General features: G+C 44.4%; 1 protein-coding gene across 5 annotated transcripts in view; it reads right to left on the bottom strand.

Moving 5' to 3' along the window:
- LOC126995466 (G-protein coupled receptor GRL101-like) overlaps positions 1-21680 on the bottom strand; it is a 192433-nt gene that overhangs the window by 73063 nt on the left and 97690 nt on the right. For all 5 annotated transcript variants that reach the window (XR_007750333.1, XM_050855035.1, XM_050855033.1 and 2 more), the window contains exon 3: positions 4130-4405. Coding sequence is in view for 4 of the 5 variants with exons in the window: in XM_050855035.1 (XP_050710992.1) it covers positions 4130-4405 (276 nt within the window). In the remaining variant the exon portion in view is untranslated. The remainder of the gene's footprint in view (positions 1-4129; positions 4406-21680) is intronic.

Here is a 21680-nt window from a genome sequence, read left to right on the forward strand (position 1 = left end):
TAATTTGGTTTCTGAGCCATAAGTATATAAAAAAAAACATCGACGATATGAGGTTTTAACAATAACTTTAACTGGGTATCTTTACTGGTGTGGGTACGACAGTTTTGGGGCCTGGAACTGATATATGCAAGGTTATGAGTACGAAGATCTGGTAACACTGATCGGGTATCTTTACTGGTGTGGATACGACAGTTTTTGGGCCTGAAACTGATATATGCAAGGTTCTGAGTAAGAAGATTTGAAACACTGATTTTGACCCTCCCAACCCCTACTTATCGATATACCTTTTTATCATCATCATCATCATCATCATTAGCCATCATTCAAAACATAAAAAAGGCCCATAATAGTAAATGCACCGAGCTCCCTTTTTAACTATTTACAGAGGCCACAGGGGAGACCTACCTGGTTTTCATGGGTGATTTTTCCCGTTCATCTGTTTTTTATTTACCTCCGTGCCTGTTGATTAACCAGTGTGTCTGTCTATACATTTACTGACTTAATCATCTATCTATTTACCTATCGAATTATCCAACTACCAACCGATTTGTATCTGACTACATGTATGTATGTATGTATGTATGTATGTATGTATCAGCCAACTTATCTATCTGTCAATTCACTAACTTGCTCGTATCTATGTAGCTTATGTATGCATGTATCTATCTATCTATCAACTTATCTATCTGTCAGTTCACTAACTTGCTCGTATCTACGTAGCTTATGTATGTATGTATCTATCTATCTATCAACTGATCTATCTGTCAGTTCACTAACTTGCTCGTACCTATGTAGCCTATCTATGTATCTATCTATCTATGTATCAGGCAACTCATCTACCTATCAATTCACAAACTTGCTGACTCCCACGCACCTACCCGTCCACCTGCGATAATGCGAAGTCTGCTGAGTCACCTTAATCCCATTGCCTGTTATTGCCGTGAAACGAGGCCATCCTCTCCAACCACCCCCCTCAAACTGTCGGGTCATCACCACCATCACCATCATCACCATCATCATCAAATTCAGTCAGCATCTACCCACCCCATCTCCACCCCTCCCTACCAGCACATCCTCACCAACACCACCATCACCACAACTAAGTCTATGATCACCACCACAAGCACACGACGAAAGACTCCAAGCACCACGGTTACTCTGGTCGATATTCTCAAACGCTACCCCCTCTCACATCAGCTATTTCCATAGGCCCCCAAAAGGTGAGCAATCGGGTTGTATTGAATGATTGTTTAAGTTCATGGTACAGATGAAGGGTCACACTACCACCAGGGTCACAGAACTACAGACGTGGATATGCCCCAAACTCCTATATACGAAAGCATTGTCAGATATGTGTGCTTGGACTATTTTCAAACATCAAAAAGGAGATTAATCGGGTTGTATTGAGTGATTGTTTAAGTTCAAGGTACAGAAGGAAGGGTCACACTATCACCAGGATCACAAAACTGCAAACTTGGATATGCCCCAAACTCCTGTGCTCGAAAGCCTTGTCAGATGTGTACTTGGACTATTTTCAAACATCAAAAAGGAGATTAATCAGGTTGGATTGTGTGGTTGTTTAGGTTCATGGTAGAGAGGAAGAGTTAAACTACCACGAGGGTCACAAATCTACAAACCAGGAAATGACCCAAATTCCTCTATACGAAGGCCCTATCAGATGTGTGTGTGTGCTTGTGCGCCGAAATGTTTAGAATATGATCCACCCTAAGCCTCTCCTCCATCACTAAGAACAGCTTCACCACGACTCTGAAAACGTCAACGACCATCACTAAAGTTGTTCATAAAGTTTACTGTCCATCCCTTCGAGAGAGAGAGAGAGAGAGAGAGAGAGAGAGAGAGAGAGAGAGAGAGAGAGAGAGAGAGAGAGAGAGAGAGAGAGAGAGAGAGAGAGAGAGAGAGAGAGAGAGAGAGAGAGAGAGAGAGAGAGAGAGAGAGAGAGAGAGAGAGAGAGAGAGAGAGAGAGAGAGAGAGAGAGAGAGAGAGAGAGAAAACCAGAGAAAACCAGAGAAAAAAACAGAAAAAACAGAAAAAAACAGAAAAAACGAACTAAAGGGCGAAAGCAAGAGAGACCGAGACACAGAGATCGAGAGACAGAGTCAGAAACAGAGCGGGCGAAGCGAGGGGAAGGGCGAGGGAGAGGAGGAGGGAGGGGGAAAGTCATCAGTGTATATTGTCAAGCATGCGGAGGGCTCACTGACAAGACGGATTCTAAGTATAGTATAGATAGCACCGAGGCCGTGTATACGCAGAAAGCTTGGCGCAGGTGCAGAGGTCGAGGAGACGTTGTAATGGGCGGTATCCGAAGAGGCGGTCGTCAGGGCAACACCATCCGCAGGCAATTACTGAGCCATGAGAGCCATCGAGAGCACGGCTTTTATTGGGAAGGGGTGAGGAGGGGTGAGGGATAAAGGATGAGGAGAAAAATGGGGACTGAAACGGGATAAGAGGAAAAGGGGGAGCTTGAGGGGGTGAGAGACACAGGAATTAGTAGTGATGTTAGTAAATTTGCAGATGATACCAAGATCGGTAGAGTAATTGAGTCGGATCAGGACGCTAGTATTCTCCAAGGTGAACTCAACAGATTATATGACTGGGCGGATAAATGGCAGATGGAGTTCAATGTAGGGAAGTGCAGTATTCTGAGTGTAGGTAGGAACAACCCCTCACATAACTATTGCTTAAATGACACTCTCATAAGTAGGTCTAGAGGGATTAGTCTTAGTGAGCTCTGATCTCCGTCCAAGGGCACAATGCATTCAAGCTAGAAATCGAGCTAATAGGGTACTGGGATTTATTTCAGAAGTCTTCCTCAAACTATATTTAGCATTAGTTAGACCTCATCTTGACTATGGTTCAGTTCTGGTCACCCTACTATAGAATGGATATCAAAATGTTAGAATCGGTGCAGAGGAGGATGACTAAGATGATTCAGGGGTTGAGAAACTTGCCATACGAGGAAAGACTCAAACAGTTAAACTTGCATTCTCTAGAAAGGCGAAGGGTGCGTGGAGACATGATCGAGGTTTATAAATGGATGAAGGGCTTTAATAAGGAGACATTCATATGGTTTTGTTGGTAAGAGAAGGTAGGACACGAAGTTAACAGGTTAAACTGGATAAATTCAGATTCAACAGGGACATAGGCAAAATTGGTTTACTAACAGGGTGGTGGATGAGTGGAATAGGCTTAGCATGTGGTGAGTGCCAATACAATTGTCACATTCAAAAATAGACTAGATACATTCATGGACAGCGATATTAGGTGGGGTTAGATACACGGGAGCTTAGGGTCAAAGGAGCTGCCTCGTACAGGCCTACCGGCCTCTTGCAGACTCCTGCGTTCTTATGTTCTTATGTTCTTATGAGAGGGAGTAAAGGGGGTGAAGAGAGAAGAAGGGGTGGTCAAGAGAGGTAAAGGGATGAGGAGTGAGGTGAGGGGGTGAAGGATAAAGGGATGAAGGGGCGGGGGGTTGAGAGAGGTGAAAAGGGGTACGAGGGTAAGGGGGTAGCTTGAAGGGGTTTTAGGGGGAAGTGAAGGGGAGTAATGGGGGGTGGGGGTGAAGGGTGAAGGGGTGGGGAGGGTGAGGGGGTGGCAGGTTCTGTGAGTCTATAAAAAGAGTGTAGGGTGTGTGTGATGAGTGCGTGTGTGTGTGTGTGTGTGTGTCTCTCTCTCTCTCTCTCTCTCTCTCTCTCTCTCTCTCTCTCTCTCTCTCTCTCTCTCTCTCTCTCTCAACAATGTAGAGTGGAGTTATAAAGGTGAGGTGGGGCAGGTAAGGTTCAGGAGGCAACAATAGGCAGCACTCAGACCACTCCTACGAGCAAACAACAACACAACAGGAAACACACGGAAAGGTTTGGCCAGCGCTCCCAAACTTGTAATTCCCTGGTGTATGCTTGAGAGAGTAATTAGGAAGGATAGAGCGAGCGAGAGCAAGCCAGAGAGATACTCGTAGTCATATAAAGAGGGGGAAAAAATACCCAATGTACTTCTAAACGTAAGCAAATAAAAACACTAAAATAGGACGGTTTGCAAAGGGAGAACGGCAATAGTTGATGTGAGAGGCGGAAGCGTTTGAGAATACCGATTGGATTTCACTCGAGTTACTCACGGCAAAATCTGGCGTACTCGTCGGAGCCGTCGTCACAGTCGGGAATGCCGTTGCATGTGGAGTTCCTAAAGATGACCTGGGTGCCCTCCATGCAGAGCCATTCCCCTTCTTCAGGCCCATCCTCTATCTCCTCCGCCCACCACTCGAGGGGCTTCCGCGTTTCCTTCACGCCTGATACAATGGGGTCACATATCTTGCGCGAGGACGTGGCGGGGGACGAAGTGATTGCGATGCTGTGAAGGTGCTGACTGCCGGCGACGAGGAGCCCGAACACACCTGTGGGAGGGAGGCACAAGTGTGAGAGAGAGACACAGGCAGACCGATAGGCAGATACAGAGACAAACAGACACACAGACAGACACAGACACAACGGTAGAAACATATTCAGGCATAAAGATAAAAAAGTAATAGTCCAAATTCGCGTGCTAAGTAATCGGTTAGTCATATACTGAGGTCCTCTTGCTGCCGACTGGCCCGTCAGGAAGCGAGTCACAGTGGAGAGTGTGGGTACAGGAGTAACACAATACAGTGGTTCTTCAGGTCCTTCCTGCACACACTTCCCGAGGAGCCGCATGCTCGCAATGTCCCTTACCTCCTACCTTTTGTTCGCACATATATGTACATATATAAGACTTCTTCTTCTTCGTCGTCGTCGTCAGCTGATTAGCCCGTCTTTTTACGGGGTCGCTGTTTTTGATGAGTCGCTTCCATTTGCCTGTGTCACCGGCCATGTTGGTCTGCAATCCTTTCTCCCTCATGTCGTCTTGTATACAATCTTTCCATCTAATCTTGGGTCTTCCTCTCCTCCTTCCTTGCACTTCCATATCATATATAAGACTGAAGTTGTAATATTAGGGTAGATATCATAGTGTTGGCCATAAAATAAGGGAAAACATGAACTGAGGTTGCAGTACCGAAGCGTGTCTATTTTCGTTGCTCATGAAAAGTTATACAATTAATACGACAATTGTTATTTATCGAAATGGTATTTACACCGTTTAGTTACTGCCATTACTTCTAATATTAATTACAGGTACATTTTTTCATAAAGCCGCTACATAATGACTGTTGTGTCATGAACCAACATTCACCGACCTAATAGTACGCTTCGCACCCGTCCACGGAGGTTCCGGAGTGAGGCACAGAATGACGTTAATGGGAAGGGAAGCAAAGGGTCACCCGCCACCCGGCTGTGTGAGGCAGCATGAAGGGGAGTGCTTGAATTGAATCTCTGGACCCCATCAGCGGTATGCGGCCCGCGTGACGCTCGTGTGTGTGCGTGGCGTCAATGGCACGAGTTTGTTGCGTCCGTTGGATGACACGCGGGTAAACACGCATCGCAAGCCCGCCAGTCCCGGACACCAGATATATATATATATATATATATATATATATATATATATATATATATATATATATATATATATATATATATATATATATATATATATATATATATATATATATATATATATATATATATATATATATATATATATATATATATATATATATATATATATATATATATATATATATATATATATATATATATATATATATATATATATATATATATATATATATATATATATATATATGCTTACGGCAACTGATACAAACCATTCCCTCACTAGAACCGGAAATGAAAAGACGCCCAGGACGGCTGGAGTGCCTCAGGGAAACACGCAAGGGTCTCAGCGGCTCTCCGGCTTTGTGTTGGAGAGAAAGGTTTTCCGTCCGAGCGTTCTTCCTATGGTGACACAAGGATCAGAGACGTGAACATTGACCAAGTCTCTGTTATTTTCCTTGCATTCACGTATTGTTGTTTGAGTCCTCCTCCTCCTCCTCCCTAGTCTTAGTCTGTTCAGTGTGCCGGGCAGGGGCAGGGGGCAGCGCCGTTACAACAGAGGTCTCGTGCGTGGCAGGGTGGTACGTGGGGCGCGAAGGTCGTTACCACCTCTCCACACACGGCATGTCTCGTGCGGGCGGTAAGTAATCCGTCACATTAGTCTTTGAAGACGCTTGTCAGCAAAGCGTCTTACAGGCGGGGCGCAGCCAACAGCAATACAAAAGCTATTTGCCTGAAATATTGGAGTGGTGTGGCGCTGCGGCACACGACTCCAGGGGCACCACACCTTGACCTGACTGGTATCTCGTGTTTGCTGTGAGGTCAGTGCCTACGAGCAGCCAAATGCTAAGGGTTCATTTCAATCACAATAATTTAACAGTATAATATTTTTTGATGTGTTGTTCTCAGCGACCCTTGTCAAATAGCAGGCTGCCCGTGGCGTGACCCTCTTATAGTTTCATCTTTTAAGAACACCGACATAGCTGGAGAGTGTGCAATCCTACCGTAAAAGTAAATCCTCACTCATTTCTTGTCTTCATTCACTTTTTCTTTCTCGTCTGTTGAAAATCCTCATCTTCATCAACATAAAAGTTGTCATCATCGTTATTTTCTTGCACATTTCTCTTAATATTCTCTTGTTTTCGTTCTTGTTTTGGTGCTCTCGTCAAGGTGCAATATTTAGTATTAATTTCCAATCCTCCATCACGAGCCACGGCCGTGAAATTGTCTCATAATCACCCTGCGTCTTATTTCCTCGCGCTCCTCCATCTCCTCATATTCCTTCCCCTCTTCCTCTTCATTATCTGCCCTTCTCCTCCTCCTCCTCCTCCTCCTTCTCCTCCCCTTCTCCTACCCCACAGCTTCCAATTCTCTTTGTTTTCCATCTCAAACTCATTTTCTTCTGAGCATATTTTACCTTTTTCCTCTTGTTCCCCTTAGCTCACTCCAATAAATTTCCTTTAACTCTCTCTCTCTCTCTCTCTCTCTCTCTCTCTCTCTCTCTCTCTCTCTCTCTCTATCTCCGTCTCTCTCTCTCTCTCTCTCTCTCTCTCTCTCTCTCTCTCTCTCTCTCTCTCTCTCTCTCTCTCTCTCTCTCTCTCTCTCTCTCTCTCTCTCTCTCTCTCTCTCTCTCTCTCTCTCTCTCTCTCTCTCTCTCGTTATATTTCTTTGGCACGTGTTTGTGAGTTGCAAATTATCGGTGACCTTGAGGCCGTGTCCGCTCTTGCCTCCTTCCCTCCCTCTCCCCCTCCTTCCGGGCTCCAACGTAAGGGAAGTGACGTCACAGGAGGAGGAAGAGAAAGAGGAAGAGGAAGAGGAAGAGGAGGAGGGAACGCTAATGACTAAGAACGGAAAAAAAAAGTATAAAGCAGTGCGATCATGACATTCCCCGAAAAAAAAATATTAGCGGTAAAAGTAACATAATCTGCGTAATCGACGTGCCTATTTCGGGAGAGAAAGGTGCGACGTGTGCAGATAAAGATCTTAATTAATGGAAAAGAAAGTGTGGCAGGCAGGTGAGGGATCAGTTTGAAGGTAATGAGGATGAGGAGGAAGAGGAAGAGGAGGAGGGGTTGTTGGTTGGGAGTTTTGCACACAAACTTGCAGGAAGACTAACTACAAACGGAAACTTTTTTGAGGTACCTGCATGGGTCAGTTTTCTCAGACTCCTCCGCCTCTCACATCAACCATCTCCAAAGTCAGAAAAGATGATTAGTCTAGTTTTCATGAGTATTTTTTCAAGTTCATGGTATAGAGGCCTTGTCAAACTATCAATAGCTCACAAAACTACCCATGGAAATACCCACAACCTCTCCGAAGACTTTATCAAATGTGGGTGTGTAAGGCCCGAAAGGTTTGGGAATGTGGCCCCTGAATGTTATCCGAAGTGGCAAACGGTCATTGGAAGTTCAGGTCCAAGCTCATCATATTTCCTCATCCGCGGTCATTTGTTCTCTGCACTGATCATAGAGGAGAGGGAAGACACTCCTAAACCTATAAAGTGTCAGGAGAAACTCAGGGAAACGTGGTCCAGCAGGTATTATTACACTTCTTTACGATTATTCTTTTTTGCGTATAGAAAACTCAAATTCTTGTGCCAGGGTTAAGTTAAAAGCCTTTGGGCACCCGAGGTAAGGTAGCCTTTACTAACCTGCTTTGAGCGGTATGGCAATGAATGGAGTAATGTGAAATGAGATGCTACTCTAACAACTCTTTCTATCGCCTCACGTAAAGTTAAAGGATTCAACTAATTCCAAGGCTTTTTGTCGCCCATATTTACAGTTACGTTGTCCACAATGAAAGCCTTGACTGTTTTTTAATGAGAAGTAAAACCATTAGCGTCTGCCATCGCACGTGTGGTTTAATTAATTACTTGTGTTAGCTAATACAACGCCAGTTTCGGGAGGTCTGTTGGTTTTCATGTTTGGTGTCTAATTTTTTCTGACTGTAAATTCCTGTGTAAGACCTGTGCTGTAGTATTCAGGGAGAAGTATACGTCTTGCACGGGTTGGCGTCAGTAGTGCCATTAATATTTGTATTGTAATTGGCAATGTCACTGCTCCGAAAGCCTCTATCATTGCCATCATCATAATAACCTTTCCGCATAAAAGTTATCAAGCTGTATCTGATATTACAACTCTAGTAATTATAATTGTTACTGCCGCTGTTTCCATTGACTGTTAATGGGTTCAGTTCTGTAATTATTACGCCTCCCATCGTTACCATTAATTTTACTGTTACTGGCCGAGTTTGAATGAGAGTGGAAAGTGAAACACAATTCAGAACAATAATTTCCTACACTTAATGCACATTACGTAACACTTAACTCACACGCCCTGGCTGGTGGTGCCCGAGCCGCATTAGGCCTAAAGCAAAACATGTTGCTGAGTGCTCTTTTAAAACTAATTTACACATGATGGAACGTTTTACTCCACACGGAAAAATATCCAGTCTCCTGTGACTAGTGCAAAGGTCAGTTATGTCAGAGCCAATCCAATTCACACTACAAAAATACTATTGCTCTATTAAAGGCTGACTTTGCACTTATGCCACATGCACGTTTTAGAGCGCGGTGTTATTGTAACAGGGGCGACCGCGTCCAGCTTGCAAGAAAAAAAAGGCACGTGACGGAAGCATTATCGAGGGCACGCACCGAACAAAAGCACGTCAGGGGACAGCAGCAGGGCGGCGGGGTCGTGGCGGTTGGCGGCGGCTGAAGCCTTCTGCTGCGGTGACGCAATATCTGTTCGACCTTTCACGCTATTTAATTCTACTTTATTTATGATAGAATCTGCAGACGTCATTTGAGCATGTAGTGTTTTATAACAAGTATATATTTATATCTATATCTATACCTATCTATCTATCTATCTATCTACCTATCTATCTGTATATATATATATATATATATATATATATATATATATATATATATATCTATATATCTATCTATATATCTATGTATATATATATGTATATATATCTTTATATATATATTTATCTATATATTTATATATCTATATATATATATATATATATATATATATATATATATATATATATATATATATATATATATATATATATATATATATATATATATATATATATATATATATATATATATATATATATATATATATATATATATATATATATATATATATATATATTTAAATAAATAAATCTGAAATATTTTGATCCGACTCTTTCATTAATAATTTTTAAACTATAGAATTAATATTTGTCTGATTTTATGTGTGTGTGTGTGTGTGTGTGTGTGTGTGTGTGTGTGTGTGTGTGTGTGTGTGTGTGTGTGTGTGTGTGTGTGTGAGAGTGAGAGAGAGAGAGAGAGAGAGAGAGAGAGAGAGAGAGAGAGAGAGAGAGAGAGAGAGAGAGAGAGAGAGAGACGGGGGGGGGGAGGAGGGGGGAGGGTTCTGCCTTTCTGTTTGCCTGCCTGCCTGACACGGGAGATCACACACAAGTAAAACACGTCCCAGGAGTGAGCACCTTGACACAGGGTTCCGTCAACGACTCTCTGCTCCCTCATTGCTGGTCTTTGTGCGCTGCCTCTCGTTATAAGGAGCTTTAGTAAGCGTGTAATGACGAAGGAGATTAGGGGCACAAAGGAGGCGGCGAAGGAGAAATACGACGAATGAGGAAGGGAAGATGGTATGAAAGGGAGGAATAACGAGATATGGGGTAAGTGGATGCATGGAGCAGGCAGGAAATAGAAGAATTAGGGGCATCATTAGGAAGGAGGAGGAGGACGAGGAGGACGAAGAAGGGATAAAAGAATGAAGGAGTTAGGAGGAATGATAGTAAGAGAAAGAGACTGTAGTTCCTTGATGTTTAACTGGGTAGGTAGGGGGGAGGACAACGTGTGTGTGTGTGTATGGGGGCATGATTAAGGCTTGGACTCGTAATCGCCAGCCAGTGTATTACCTTTTTGCTCTAGGATTGAGGGGGCAGCAGTAGGCGCTCCTGTCAGCAGAGTATCTATTCGGTCTGAGCATGGGGTGAACCTCAGCCTGGCGAGCGGCAGTTTAAGTGAATTACTCCACTAGATCACGGAGTGGCGTGCAATTCACTCACAGTTTCATCACGGGGATGGACTCGCGACCGCCAGCCAGTGCTTTCCTCGTGTTTTAGCTTGGAGCTACATATTCACGGACCTGTGTGTGCAGCTGGGACCCACACACCACACAACTAAATCCCTCTTGACAGTGGAAAATTCTTTCGACCAGAGCGAGGCTCAAGCGCCACCCTGGCAGGGCATGCAGAACCTTAATCCATTGCACTTAGGGAGTGCTTTGTGTGTGGGGGGAGGGGGGGTTCACGCACTTAAATTTGATTTCATGGACTGAACCGGAAAGCTTGTGGCCAGGTTTGGTTTACTCGTCTTAAGCAGTGACAAGCCACCACCCCCGACTGAAGTTTAGTTAGTTGGACAGCGGCATATGTGGAAATGATTGCCCATCCTTCTCCACTCCGCCCGGAAATCAAACTAGGGATCTCCTGGTTGTGAGCCAAGCGTGTTAACTACCACAAGACGGAGCATGTTATCTCTGTTTCAGTCTCCGTCTTTATCCGTAACACACACACCCACACCCACCCACACCACACACACACACACACACACACACACACACACACACACACGACCCCTCCCCCCATACACACACACGGTTTCCACTTCACAAACTCTATGTAACGAGGCCACGAATTTTCAGTTTTTCAAAAAAATATATTCTTTCCTTTCTTTTTCCCAGAGGGTTCGGCGCCGCACGTATCTAAACGACACTCACTGGTCCACTGGCACACAACGGTACGGATTTTCATTCTATCCCTTGCCTCTTTCTCTCCTATTTCGTTAGTTTGCCTTACGATAGAATAAAACAAATTTTAGATACCGAGGATTTTATTTATGATACTGTTGCGTGCTTGTTTGTCTCAGTAAATCAATTAACCTATCAATCGATTCCTGTTTTTGTGTCCGCCGTTCTCTAGACATGTTTCCCGCACGCTTAGGATAGCTCAGGTCAGGTGAACCTAGAGGCAGAGCAGGAGCGTGGGGATGACGCTGAATCGATAGCCTCACGTGGGCGTAACTGCTGGGGCGGCCTCGGACAGGTTGCCGGCGGGGGCGGAACGGCGAGTGGGACTTGCACAGGAAGGGGTCCTCTTAAGTTTTGTCCCTAGCCATCCCAGCCTTCCTCCTTCCCCTGATGTTATTCTATGGTAAGTATATATATATATATATATATATATATATATATATATATATATATATATATATATATATATATAAATCTATATATATATAAATATATATATACACACACACACACACACACACACACACACACACACACACACACACACACACACACACACACACACACACACACGCACGCACACACACACACACACACACACACACACACACACACACACACACACACACAGACACAGACACACACACACGTCAGAGGGAGATTTCCACGTCCATATGTTCATAATTTTTAAGGAATAAGTCTCAGCAAACTCTTCTAGCATTTCTCCTTATTCTTTGCGTGAGTCTTTGCCATGATTCCCCACTGCGGTGACTCCAGGAACTATACTTTGCCTACTTTAGCCTTCCGAAAAATCAACAATAGCCGGATTTTAAAGAGCAGGCCCTTCGTTCACAATGGCCTGGTCATTTTCATAAAGCTTGTCAACATCTTCATCCCGAGACTGACTTCTTTTCTGGCCTCTTGTTCCATTTTCTTTTGTTGTAGCAGCGTCGAGCGGGCTATTGTTGTTGTTATATATGTTTTTTTCCCCATAAGCTGCCTCCCTTGCTGCTACTATTTTTCTTTAAACACGACAACAATACGGTCCCTTTGAGAGCGATGTACAGGAGCAGAGGACATTGATGATGATGATGTGATGATGATGATGGTGACGGCTCCATGCTAACACTTTTTTTTTCAGTGCTGTGTTAAGGCCAAGCACCACTACCACTGCCTCTTGTCTCTCCACTCTCATTATGCTTTTGTGTCCTCGGCTATCTGTGGCGTCATTCCCCTCCCTCCCACACCCCTCACTATGCCTTTGTTTCCTCGCGACCATTACCACTATCAAGGGTCACCACCACCACCACCACCTTTATCGGCATCACCACTTAAGTGTGTGTGTGTGTGTGTGTGTGTGTGTGTGTTTAAAGAGGTTTTAGAAGTTGTGTTGCTGTTGTTTATTTCATTTTCTGTTTTTTTTTACTCTTCCAGGCTTTCTTTCTTTCTTTCTTTTTCTTTCTTCCTTTCATTTTTCTTTCTTTCCAATACTAGAACTGTTTTTTGCACTATTACAATTACAAGAAAAAAAAAACTTCTGCTTCTACAGCTACAACAACCACTACTACTACTACTACTACAACTACTATTACTACTACTACATATACTCCTACTCCTACTACTTACTTCATATCATCAGAGTCACCCCCGTAATGAGTATCTCTCTAAAACACCCACACGTCTTTCCGCCACTAATGAGAGCAATGATAAAAAGGGCCAATTAAGGGGCTATAGCGGGAGCGGAAGACTGGCTCAACGTCCTCTCATGAATGTACTTCGGTCGCAGAAAAAAAGGGAACTACGAACTCACAAAAAAAGAGGAGGATGAAGACAAGGAACAGGAGGAGGACGAGAAGGAAGAGAGGGAGGAGTAGGAGGATGAGGAGGAGGAAAAGAAGTAGTGGAAAAATGAAGAAGCGAAGTAGGAAATGAAGAAAAAAAGAAGAAAAGTAGAACAACAAGATGAAAAAGTTGAAAATGAAGAAGAAGAAGAAAAGGAAGAAGAAGAAAACAGCAACAGAAGAAGAAAAAACAACGGCAACGTAACTTCTAAAACCTCTTCAAACACACACACACACACACCGCGGTCGCAAGAAAAAAGAACAAAAGAACAACGAAATCTTGTCTTTATCTACGCAGGTTCTAAGGCTTGCGAACCCCCTCAAGCTCTCCCCTCGTACTCATTGTCTTCAGCGGTTGATTCATGTATGTACTTTGGAGGTCAGTTGCCGTGTGATTAGCTGTCATATATACCCTTCTCCTTTCCCTTCCCTTCCCTTCCTTTCCTTTTTCATCTCTTCACTAAACTTCTCTCCTCGACTCTCATGGTTCCATCCTCACGAACTATGGTTTTTCGCCTGTTTTCTTGTCCACAATGCATCAATCTTTTTTTTTTCTCTCTTTTTTTTTCTTTTCCGTTTTGTTTCTGTTTTTCTTCCACAATTTCACTTATGTTCTCTTTTTTTACTCCTTCTCTGTTCCTGTTTTCTTTTCCTCATCTTCTTGTTCTTGTTCTTCTTGTTCCTGTTCTTGTTCTTCTTGCTCTACTTATCCTCTCCTCCTCCTCCTCCTCCTTCACCATTTCCTCGTCCTCGTCTTCATTCTCCTCTAGCCATTTTCCTCATACGTTTTGGCGAAAGGCTGGCACAAAGGGAACGTCAGTAATAATGCATCTTCCTGCCACAAAATAAACAACCGGACAAGGACACACGTTTGCAAAAGTGTCCGAACCTGTCTCTCCGCCTTATTGCCTCCACCTTTTGTCGCAGGGAAACAAAGGGGGAGCGGATCCGACTGTCTCTGCTTGGGCGGCATTATTTCTTTTTTTTACTGGCTTTGGAGGTTGTGCAAAGATGAAATGTTTACAGTGAGAACAATGCTTGTACGGTTTTTGCAGTTTGCAATGAGACGTAGCTGGATATCACACACATACACACACACACATACACACACACACACACATACACACAAGGCAAGGAAGCGGCCACCCTCCGACGGACGTTATTACACGCCTGAGAAACACCAAACTCTTCTGCAATCGAAGCAGAAGGAGAGGCAGACGAGTGGCGAGAAACATCCCTGTCATCATTACGAAACTGGGTCAGAACAAACCAGTGGTGGAGAAGGAGTACAAACATTTTGAGGTGCCGCGAGCGTGGTATAGTCTGCCCTCTTTACTCCTCTCCAATGTAACTTCCCTTAGCAACAAGATCGAGGAACTAATGGTGACGGCCAGGTCCACTGGTGCTGGTGTGGTGGCCATCACGGAGGCGTGGCAAATAGTTCTTGAGATCTACAACATCGATGACTATAAACTATTTCATCATCTCAGGACTAATAGGAGAGGAGGGGGAGTGGCCCTGTACTGCCGCTCCGACCTCACTGCTTCACACCTTCAGGTCAACACCCCCGAGGGAGTGGAGGCCCTGTCGGTGAGGGTCACACCTGCCCACCATCCTCGCCACACTGCCTCCATCATCTACTGTGTGGTCAAAGCTGTCCTCAATAAGGTCAAAGTCGCCTTCAACAAAGGGCAAGATTCTTGCCTGCAGTTTTCTTCAAAGGCTTCCATACCCTTAAACTTTAGCAGACCGGCCATTGGCTTCACAGCACAATCACTTTCTTTCTGTTTCAGGTAAGTGTTCAATGAAAAATTAGTTTTATTTTAGCTATTCCTTGCTTTTTCTGTCAGTCACTTTTCCTTTAGTCGTGCTGTTGTGGCCGACCTTGTTCCCCTTGTGGCAGAAAGTTGCCCTGAGGAATGCCGATGATGTCGATAATGTCTCTGCTCTCTCTCTCTCTCTTTCTCTCTCTTAGTACCATATGCATGCGTAATAACAGCAAGAATACTGTCGAATGATAAGACAAGATAATGGTGATATGAGAAATAGTAATAATAATAATAATAATAATAATAATAATAATAATAATAATAATAATAATAATAATAATAATAATAATAATAATAATAATAATAATAATAATAATAATAATAATAATAATTCAATGCCTTTGTTGCTGCTTCATAAAAATTACAACACTTCTGCAGCTCTCTCTCTCTCTCTCTCTCTCTCTCTCTCTCTCTCTCTCTCTCTCTCTCTCTCTCTCTCCTCTCTCTCTCTCTCTATTTAATGGTCTCTCTCTCTCTCTCTCTCTCTCTCTCTCTCTCTCTCTCTCTCTCTCTCTCTCTCTCTCTCTCTCTCTCTCTCTCTCTCTCTCTCTCTCTCTCTCTCTCTCTCTCTCTCTCTCTCTCTCTCTCTCTCTCTCTCTCTCTCTCTCTCTCTCTCTTTATTTCCTTTGTCGAGAAAATTAGAATGGATTCAGTTACGTTTATTTGGGAGTTCTTTGTTTATCCCCTAATTTGTCTTTTGCACGTTACTATCTCATTGTGTGGGTGTGATTTATGTACTTGGGTAGTCAGCTGTAATGCGTTCAGCTCGCATATCTACCTTTTCTCCCTTCCCTTTCTTCCTTACCTTCCCCTCTTCTCTAAATTTCTCTTTAGTCATACGTTGTCTTCTTCTTGTTCATGTGGTACAGGTCTTTCATATTATCCGGCTTCTTTTATACGGTATACGATCTCGCTTAACGTTCCTAACTTGTTTGATTAATTTTGCTTACTCGTTTACAGCTACGTTACGAGCTCATTTTCTTCCTTTTCCTATTGGGTCGTTTTATTTTATTTTTTTGAAGTACCGCCTTGAATCTATAAGAGTTTACCCTCTAACCTCACTTCTCCGCCTCACTGTTTCTGTTATCTTAGCTTTGTTGAGGCCTTTGCATCTGTGTTTTGCTGTCTTTTCTCTTTCCTGATGTTTGTTCCCCCAGACTTTCACCTCCCTTGTCTACGACACCAAACAACTCCCCTGTTCACCAACCTAATGTATCCCTTCTGTCTACTAACTTAATATCTCCTCTGTCAACCAACCTAATGTCCTGTCCATCAACCTAATGCCTCCCCTGTCCGTTAACCTAATGCCTCCTCTGTCAACCAACCTTATGTCCTGTCCATCAGCCTAATATCTCCCCTGTCGTCTAACCCAGTGTCCTGTCCACCAACCTAACATCTACCCTGTCCACCAACCTAAAGTCCTGTCCACCAACTTAATGCCTTCCCTGTCCACCAACCTAACGTCTCCCCTTCTGTCTACTAACCTATGATCTCTCCTGTCCACTAACATTATACCTCCCCTGTCAATCAACCTAATGCCTCTCCTGTCCACCAACCTAAAGTCCTGTCCACCAACTTAATGCCTTCCCTGTCCACCAACCTAACGTCTCCCCTTCTGTCTACTAACCTATGATCTCTCCTGTCCACTAACATTATACCTCCCCTGTCAATCAACCTAATGCCTTCCCTGTCTACCAACCTAATGTCCTGTCCATCAACTTAATGCCTTCCCTGTCTACCAACCTAATGTCCTGTCCATCAACTTAATGCCTTCCCTGTCTACCAACCTAATGTCCTGTCCATCAACTTAATGCCTTCCCTGTCCACCAGCCTAATGTCCTGTCCATCAACTTAATGCCTTCCCTGTCCACCAACCTAATGTCCTGTCCATCAACTTAATGCCTTCCCTGTCCACCAGCCTAATGTCCTGTCCATCAACCTAATGCCTTCCCTGTCCACCAGCCTAATGTCCTGTCCATCAACTTAATGCTCCTGTCGACCATCCTAATGTCCTGTCCATCAACCTAATGCCTTCCCTGTCCACCAGCCTAATGTCCTGTCCATCAACTTAATGCCTTCCCTGTCCACCAACCTAATGTCCTGTCCATCAACCTAATGCCTTCCCTGTCCACCAACCTAATGTCCTGTCCATCAACCTAATGCCTTCCCTGTCCACCAACCTAATGTCCTGTCCATCAACAATGCCTTCCCTGTCCACCAACCCTAATGTCCTGTCCATCAACATCATGCCTTCCCTGTCCACCAACCTAATGTCCTGTCCATCAACCTAATGCCTTCCCTGTCCACCAACCTAATGTCCTGTCCATCAACCTAATGCCTTCCCTGTCCACCAACCTAATGTCCTGTCCATCAACTTAATGCCTTCCCTGTCCACCAACCTAATGTCCTGTCCATCAACCTAATGCCTTCCCTGTCCACCAACCTAATGTCCTGTCCATCAATTTAATGCCTCTCCTGTCCACCAACCTAATGTCTTGTCCATCAACTTAATGCCTCTCCTGTCCACCAACCTAATGTCCTGTCCATCAACTTAATGCCTTCCCTGTCCACCAACCTAATGTCCTGTCCATCAATTTAATGCCTCTCCTGTCCACCAACCTAATGTCCTGTCCATCAACTTGATGCCTCTCCTGTCCACCAACCTAATGTCCTGTCCATCAACTTAATGCCTTCCCTGTCCACCAACCTAATGTCCTGTCCATCAATTTAATGCCTCTCCTGTCCACCAGCCTAATGTCCTGTCCATCAACTTAATGCCTCTCCTGTCCACCAACCTAATGTCCTGTCCATCAACTTAATGCCTTCCCTGTCCACCAGCCTAATGTCCTGTCCATCAACTTAATGCCTCTCCTGTCCACCAACCTAATGTCCTGTCCATCAACCTAATGCCTCTCCTGTCCACCAACCTAATGTCCTGTCCATCAACCTAATGCCTCTCCTGTCCACCAACCTAATGTCCTGTCCATCAACCTAATGCCTTCCCTGTCCACCAACCTAATGTCCTGTCCATCAACCTAATGCCTTCCCTGTCCACCAACCTAATGTCCTGTCAACCAACCTAATGCCTCTCCTGTCCACCAACCTAATGTCCTGTCCATCAACCTAATGCCTTTCCTGTCCACCAACCTAACACCTATCCTGTCAACCAGTCTTATACCTCCTCTGTCCACCTCTTATCTCTCACAAACTTGTCCTCACGTCTCCACACACGCCTTGGCCGTATTGTTTTGTGCCCGGCAAAGAATGAGACCAAAAAAGAATTTCAATTAAAGCGTTTCACTCCTCACTTCTTTCTTTCTTCCTTCTCACGTTTCTTTCTCTCTGGTGAAAAATTAAAAGTTTCAAATTCCCGTCCTGCTCCATGTCTTGGTTCCGGTTTTCTTTGTCCCTAAAAAGTTGTCCCCACTAAAGCGATCTTCCTAAATAGTTACCCCATTGAAACCCGAGAAATATCACTAAAAGGTTGCCCCCACTAAATCCTTGATAATTTCCCTAAAAAGTTGCCCCCTCTAAGACCCAAGAAATGTCCCTAAACAGTTATGATCATTAAAGCCCTGAAAATATGCCTAAAACAGTTATCCCTACTATAGTCCTGAAAATGTCCTGAAAATGTTCCTCCCACTATATCCCTAGGAATGTCCGTAAAATGTTCTTCCCCACTTAAAATTACACACTAAAAAATACCCACAAAGAGTTATCCCACCAATGTTACCCCACTAAAGGTTACCCCGCTAAAGTTACTCACTGAAGCCCTAAAAATGTCCCCCCCCCCCAACTTACCCCGCTAAAAGTCACCCACTAAAGCCTTAAAATGTTCCTTAAAATGCTGCTCCGGCTAAATCAACGTCCGCCAGTAGCCAGCCTAGCGCCGCCATTTCCGCCTCACCTACACGTAAAGATACAAACAGCGTTGAGAGGGGCGTGTAGGGCGGTGCGAACACTCCCTTACTGGACCCTTAATACCCAGGCTCTACCCCTTAATACCCAAGCCCTCCCTTAGTAACCAGGCCCTCTCTCTTCTCCCTTCATACCCAGACTCTCCCTTATTACCCTTGCTGTCTCCTATCTCCCTTCCTACATGTGGTTCCTGTTAGTGTTACTCTGCTTCTTCTGTCGGTCGCTTGTTATTTTTTAATCTGTATCTGTCTATGTGTGTGTGTTTCCGTTTCTCTCTCTCTCTCTCTCTCTCTCTCTCTCTCTCTCTCTCTCTCTCTCTCTCTCTCTCTCTCTCTCTCTCGCCGCCCCTTCTCTCACCTCCTACTTTTTCTCTTCCTTCTTCTTTCTCTTTCCCTTTCCTTTTCTTTTCTTATTGTATTTCTCCTCCTCCTCCTCCTCCTCCTCCTCCTCCTCCTCCTCCTCCTCCACCTCCACCTCCTCCTCCTCCTCCTCCTCCTCCTCCTCCTCTTGTTTTCTCGCACATGTCTAGTTGCACGTTTCTTTTAATATATTACGAACAAATGATGCGATTTCAATTGACATAAAAGCAGACTGTTGCTCCCTTCCGGTATTTCAATTCTAAGTTTTTCTTTTCTGATTACACATTGTTTTTATTTACGCGTGTATGTTATCTTCAGTCTTATATTTAGTAAGAAGACATACATCTCTCCATCCGATTATGACCTCTCTTTTGACCTCTCATTTCTACTTTTCTTTATAGGAGCAGTGATTAGCAGCCTTTCTTTTTGCTGGTTGATTTCTGCCCTTGAGTTGCTTCCTTGGACGCAAAAAAAAAAGAAGAAAAAAAAGTTTATTCATTTTTGTTGTGTGTGAGTGCGTGAGTGCGGCTGACACAACTTTTCATTTTTGTTTTTGTTTTTTTTAGATCAGGTGTCCGCTTGGTCCTGCACATCCACAGCACCGTTGCCAGATTATCGTACTCAGTCTCAGAGCATAACATTTAGCGGTTTCTGACGCCTAACTATTGCCAAGAAACATCAGGAATGAACTATTTTAACGATGAATATAAATGAATCTCGTTACTGGGGCACAGAAGACAGTTTTTGGGTCGGAAGTCGGGAATTTTGAGGCTGAGTACGACAATCTGGCAACGTTGAGGTCGGCATTATAAGACACTTTCCCTTCTCAAATCAGCTATTTCTAAAGGTCAAAGAGGGGGTCAGTCCGGTTCTAATGAGTGTTTCTTCAGGTTCATGGTACAGAGTAAGGGTCATACTATCACCAGGGTCATAAAACTATTACTGGAAATGCCTACAACTCCTATGAAAGCCTTGTCAAATAGGTGTTCTTGGGCGCCGAAATGTCTTGTAATACGACCCACGGCGTAATTCCACAGACGGCCGAGCATAGGCATCAGGGTGGCGTTATCTTCCGGCCAGGCCAAAAGGTGCCCGGGTTGGTGGTATTCTCAGATGCTTCCACCTCTCTCTCACACCAACTATATCCAAAGGCCGAAATGGAGATCAATCGAGTGTTTTTGTAGGTTCACGGCACACAAGAATGATCAAATTACCAGAAGGGTTATACAACTACCCTGGAAATGCTCAATAGTCCTCCGAAAGCCTCATGTTTGCTTGGGCGCCGAAGTGTTTAAGATTATGACCCTCAGGTGTTCTTGTCTCGCCCCGTAGCAGCGCCGTGGTTGTGACCGCGGCGCCCTCGTTACGGCTGTGAGGCAGTAAACCCAAGGAATCAGGGCGGTGCGAGACATTCAGGCAGGATACAAAGCCTCTCTACCTACACCTGATCCCTTCCCCTTCCCACCCTCTCCCTCCCTCTCCCTCTCCCTCTCTCTCTCTTCCAAGGATAGCTATATATAACCTCCTCCTCCGCTCCCGCTCCTCCCATAGGTATCCTACTTCTCCTCTTCGTCTAGTTATCGTATCTTCTTCCTGCTGTAACTCTCTCCTTCCAAGTTATCTCCCTCTCCCCTGCTCCTTTTCCCTACCAGACTTATTTCCTTTTCCCTTTTATTTTTTTCATCTTCTACTGTACTCTATTCCTGCTTCTCCTTCTCCCTAATCTGTCCTTCCCTTTTCCTCCCCATTCTTATCTTATTCTTATTCTCCTTTTCTTCCTCTTCCTTACGTTTTCTTTTTCCATTTTCCTTTTCTTCCCCTTCCCTCTCTTATCGTCATTGTCCTTTTCCTCCTCTTTATCACATAGTTCTTCCCTTTTCCTTCTTCCTATTTTATCCTTATTCTCCTTTTACTCCTCCTCTCACAGTCCTTTCTTTTCCTCCTTCCTTTTTTTCCTCATTTTCCTATTCCTCCTTTTCCTGCTTCTCCCCCTTCCTCTGTTGCTCTTTCTTTCAAGTCGAGAATCTTCCTTCACTTTTACCCCCTTCTCTCCCCTGCCCAGAGCCCTTCCCCTGCCTCCCTCCCACCCCCCCACACACGGGAGTAATATGGTAGTGCCGGAGGGAGTGGAAGTGTAAGGAAAAGCGAGGCGGCGAAGGGGAAGAAGGAGTGGGCGGAGGAAAGAAAACTGTCGGGCGCAGCAGAGTTGTGGCCGCGTCCTTCCTCCTGCTTTAGGCGTGACGAATATTATTACCCGGTGCCGGCCTGCAGCTGAGCCTCGAGGAAAGTTGCACGTCGCCAGGTTTTGAGATATGCTGGGAATGCTAAGGATTTTTCGTCACTCAGCTCCATGGCAGATCTTTTCACGGGGTGTTGGTACGGGCGCCACCTGTCAACTTAGTGTATACCACGAATA

This window comes from Eriocheir sinensis, chromosome 8 (assembly GCF_024679095.1).
Source record: "Eriocheir sinensis breed Jianghai 21 chromosome 8, ASM2467909v1, whole genome shotgun sequence".
In the NCBI taxonomy this organism is placed as follows: domain Eukaryota; kingdom Metazoa; phylum Arthropoda; class Malacostraca; order Decapoda; family Varunidae; genus Eriocheir; species Eriocheir sinensis.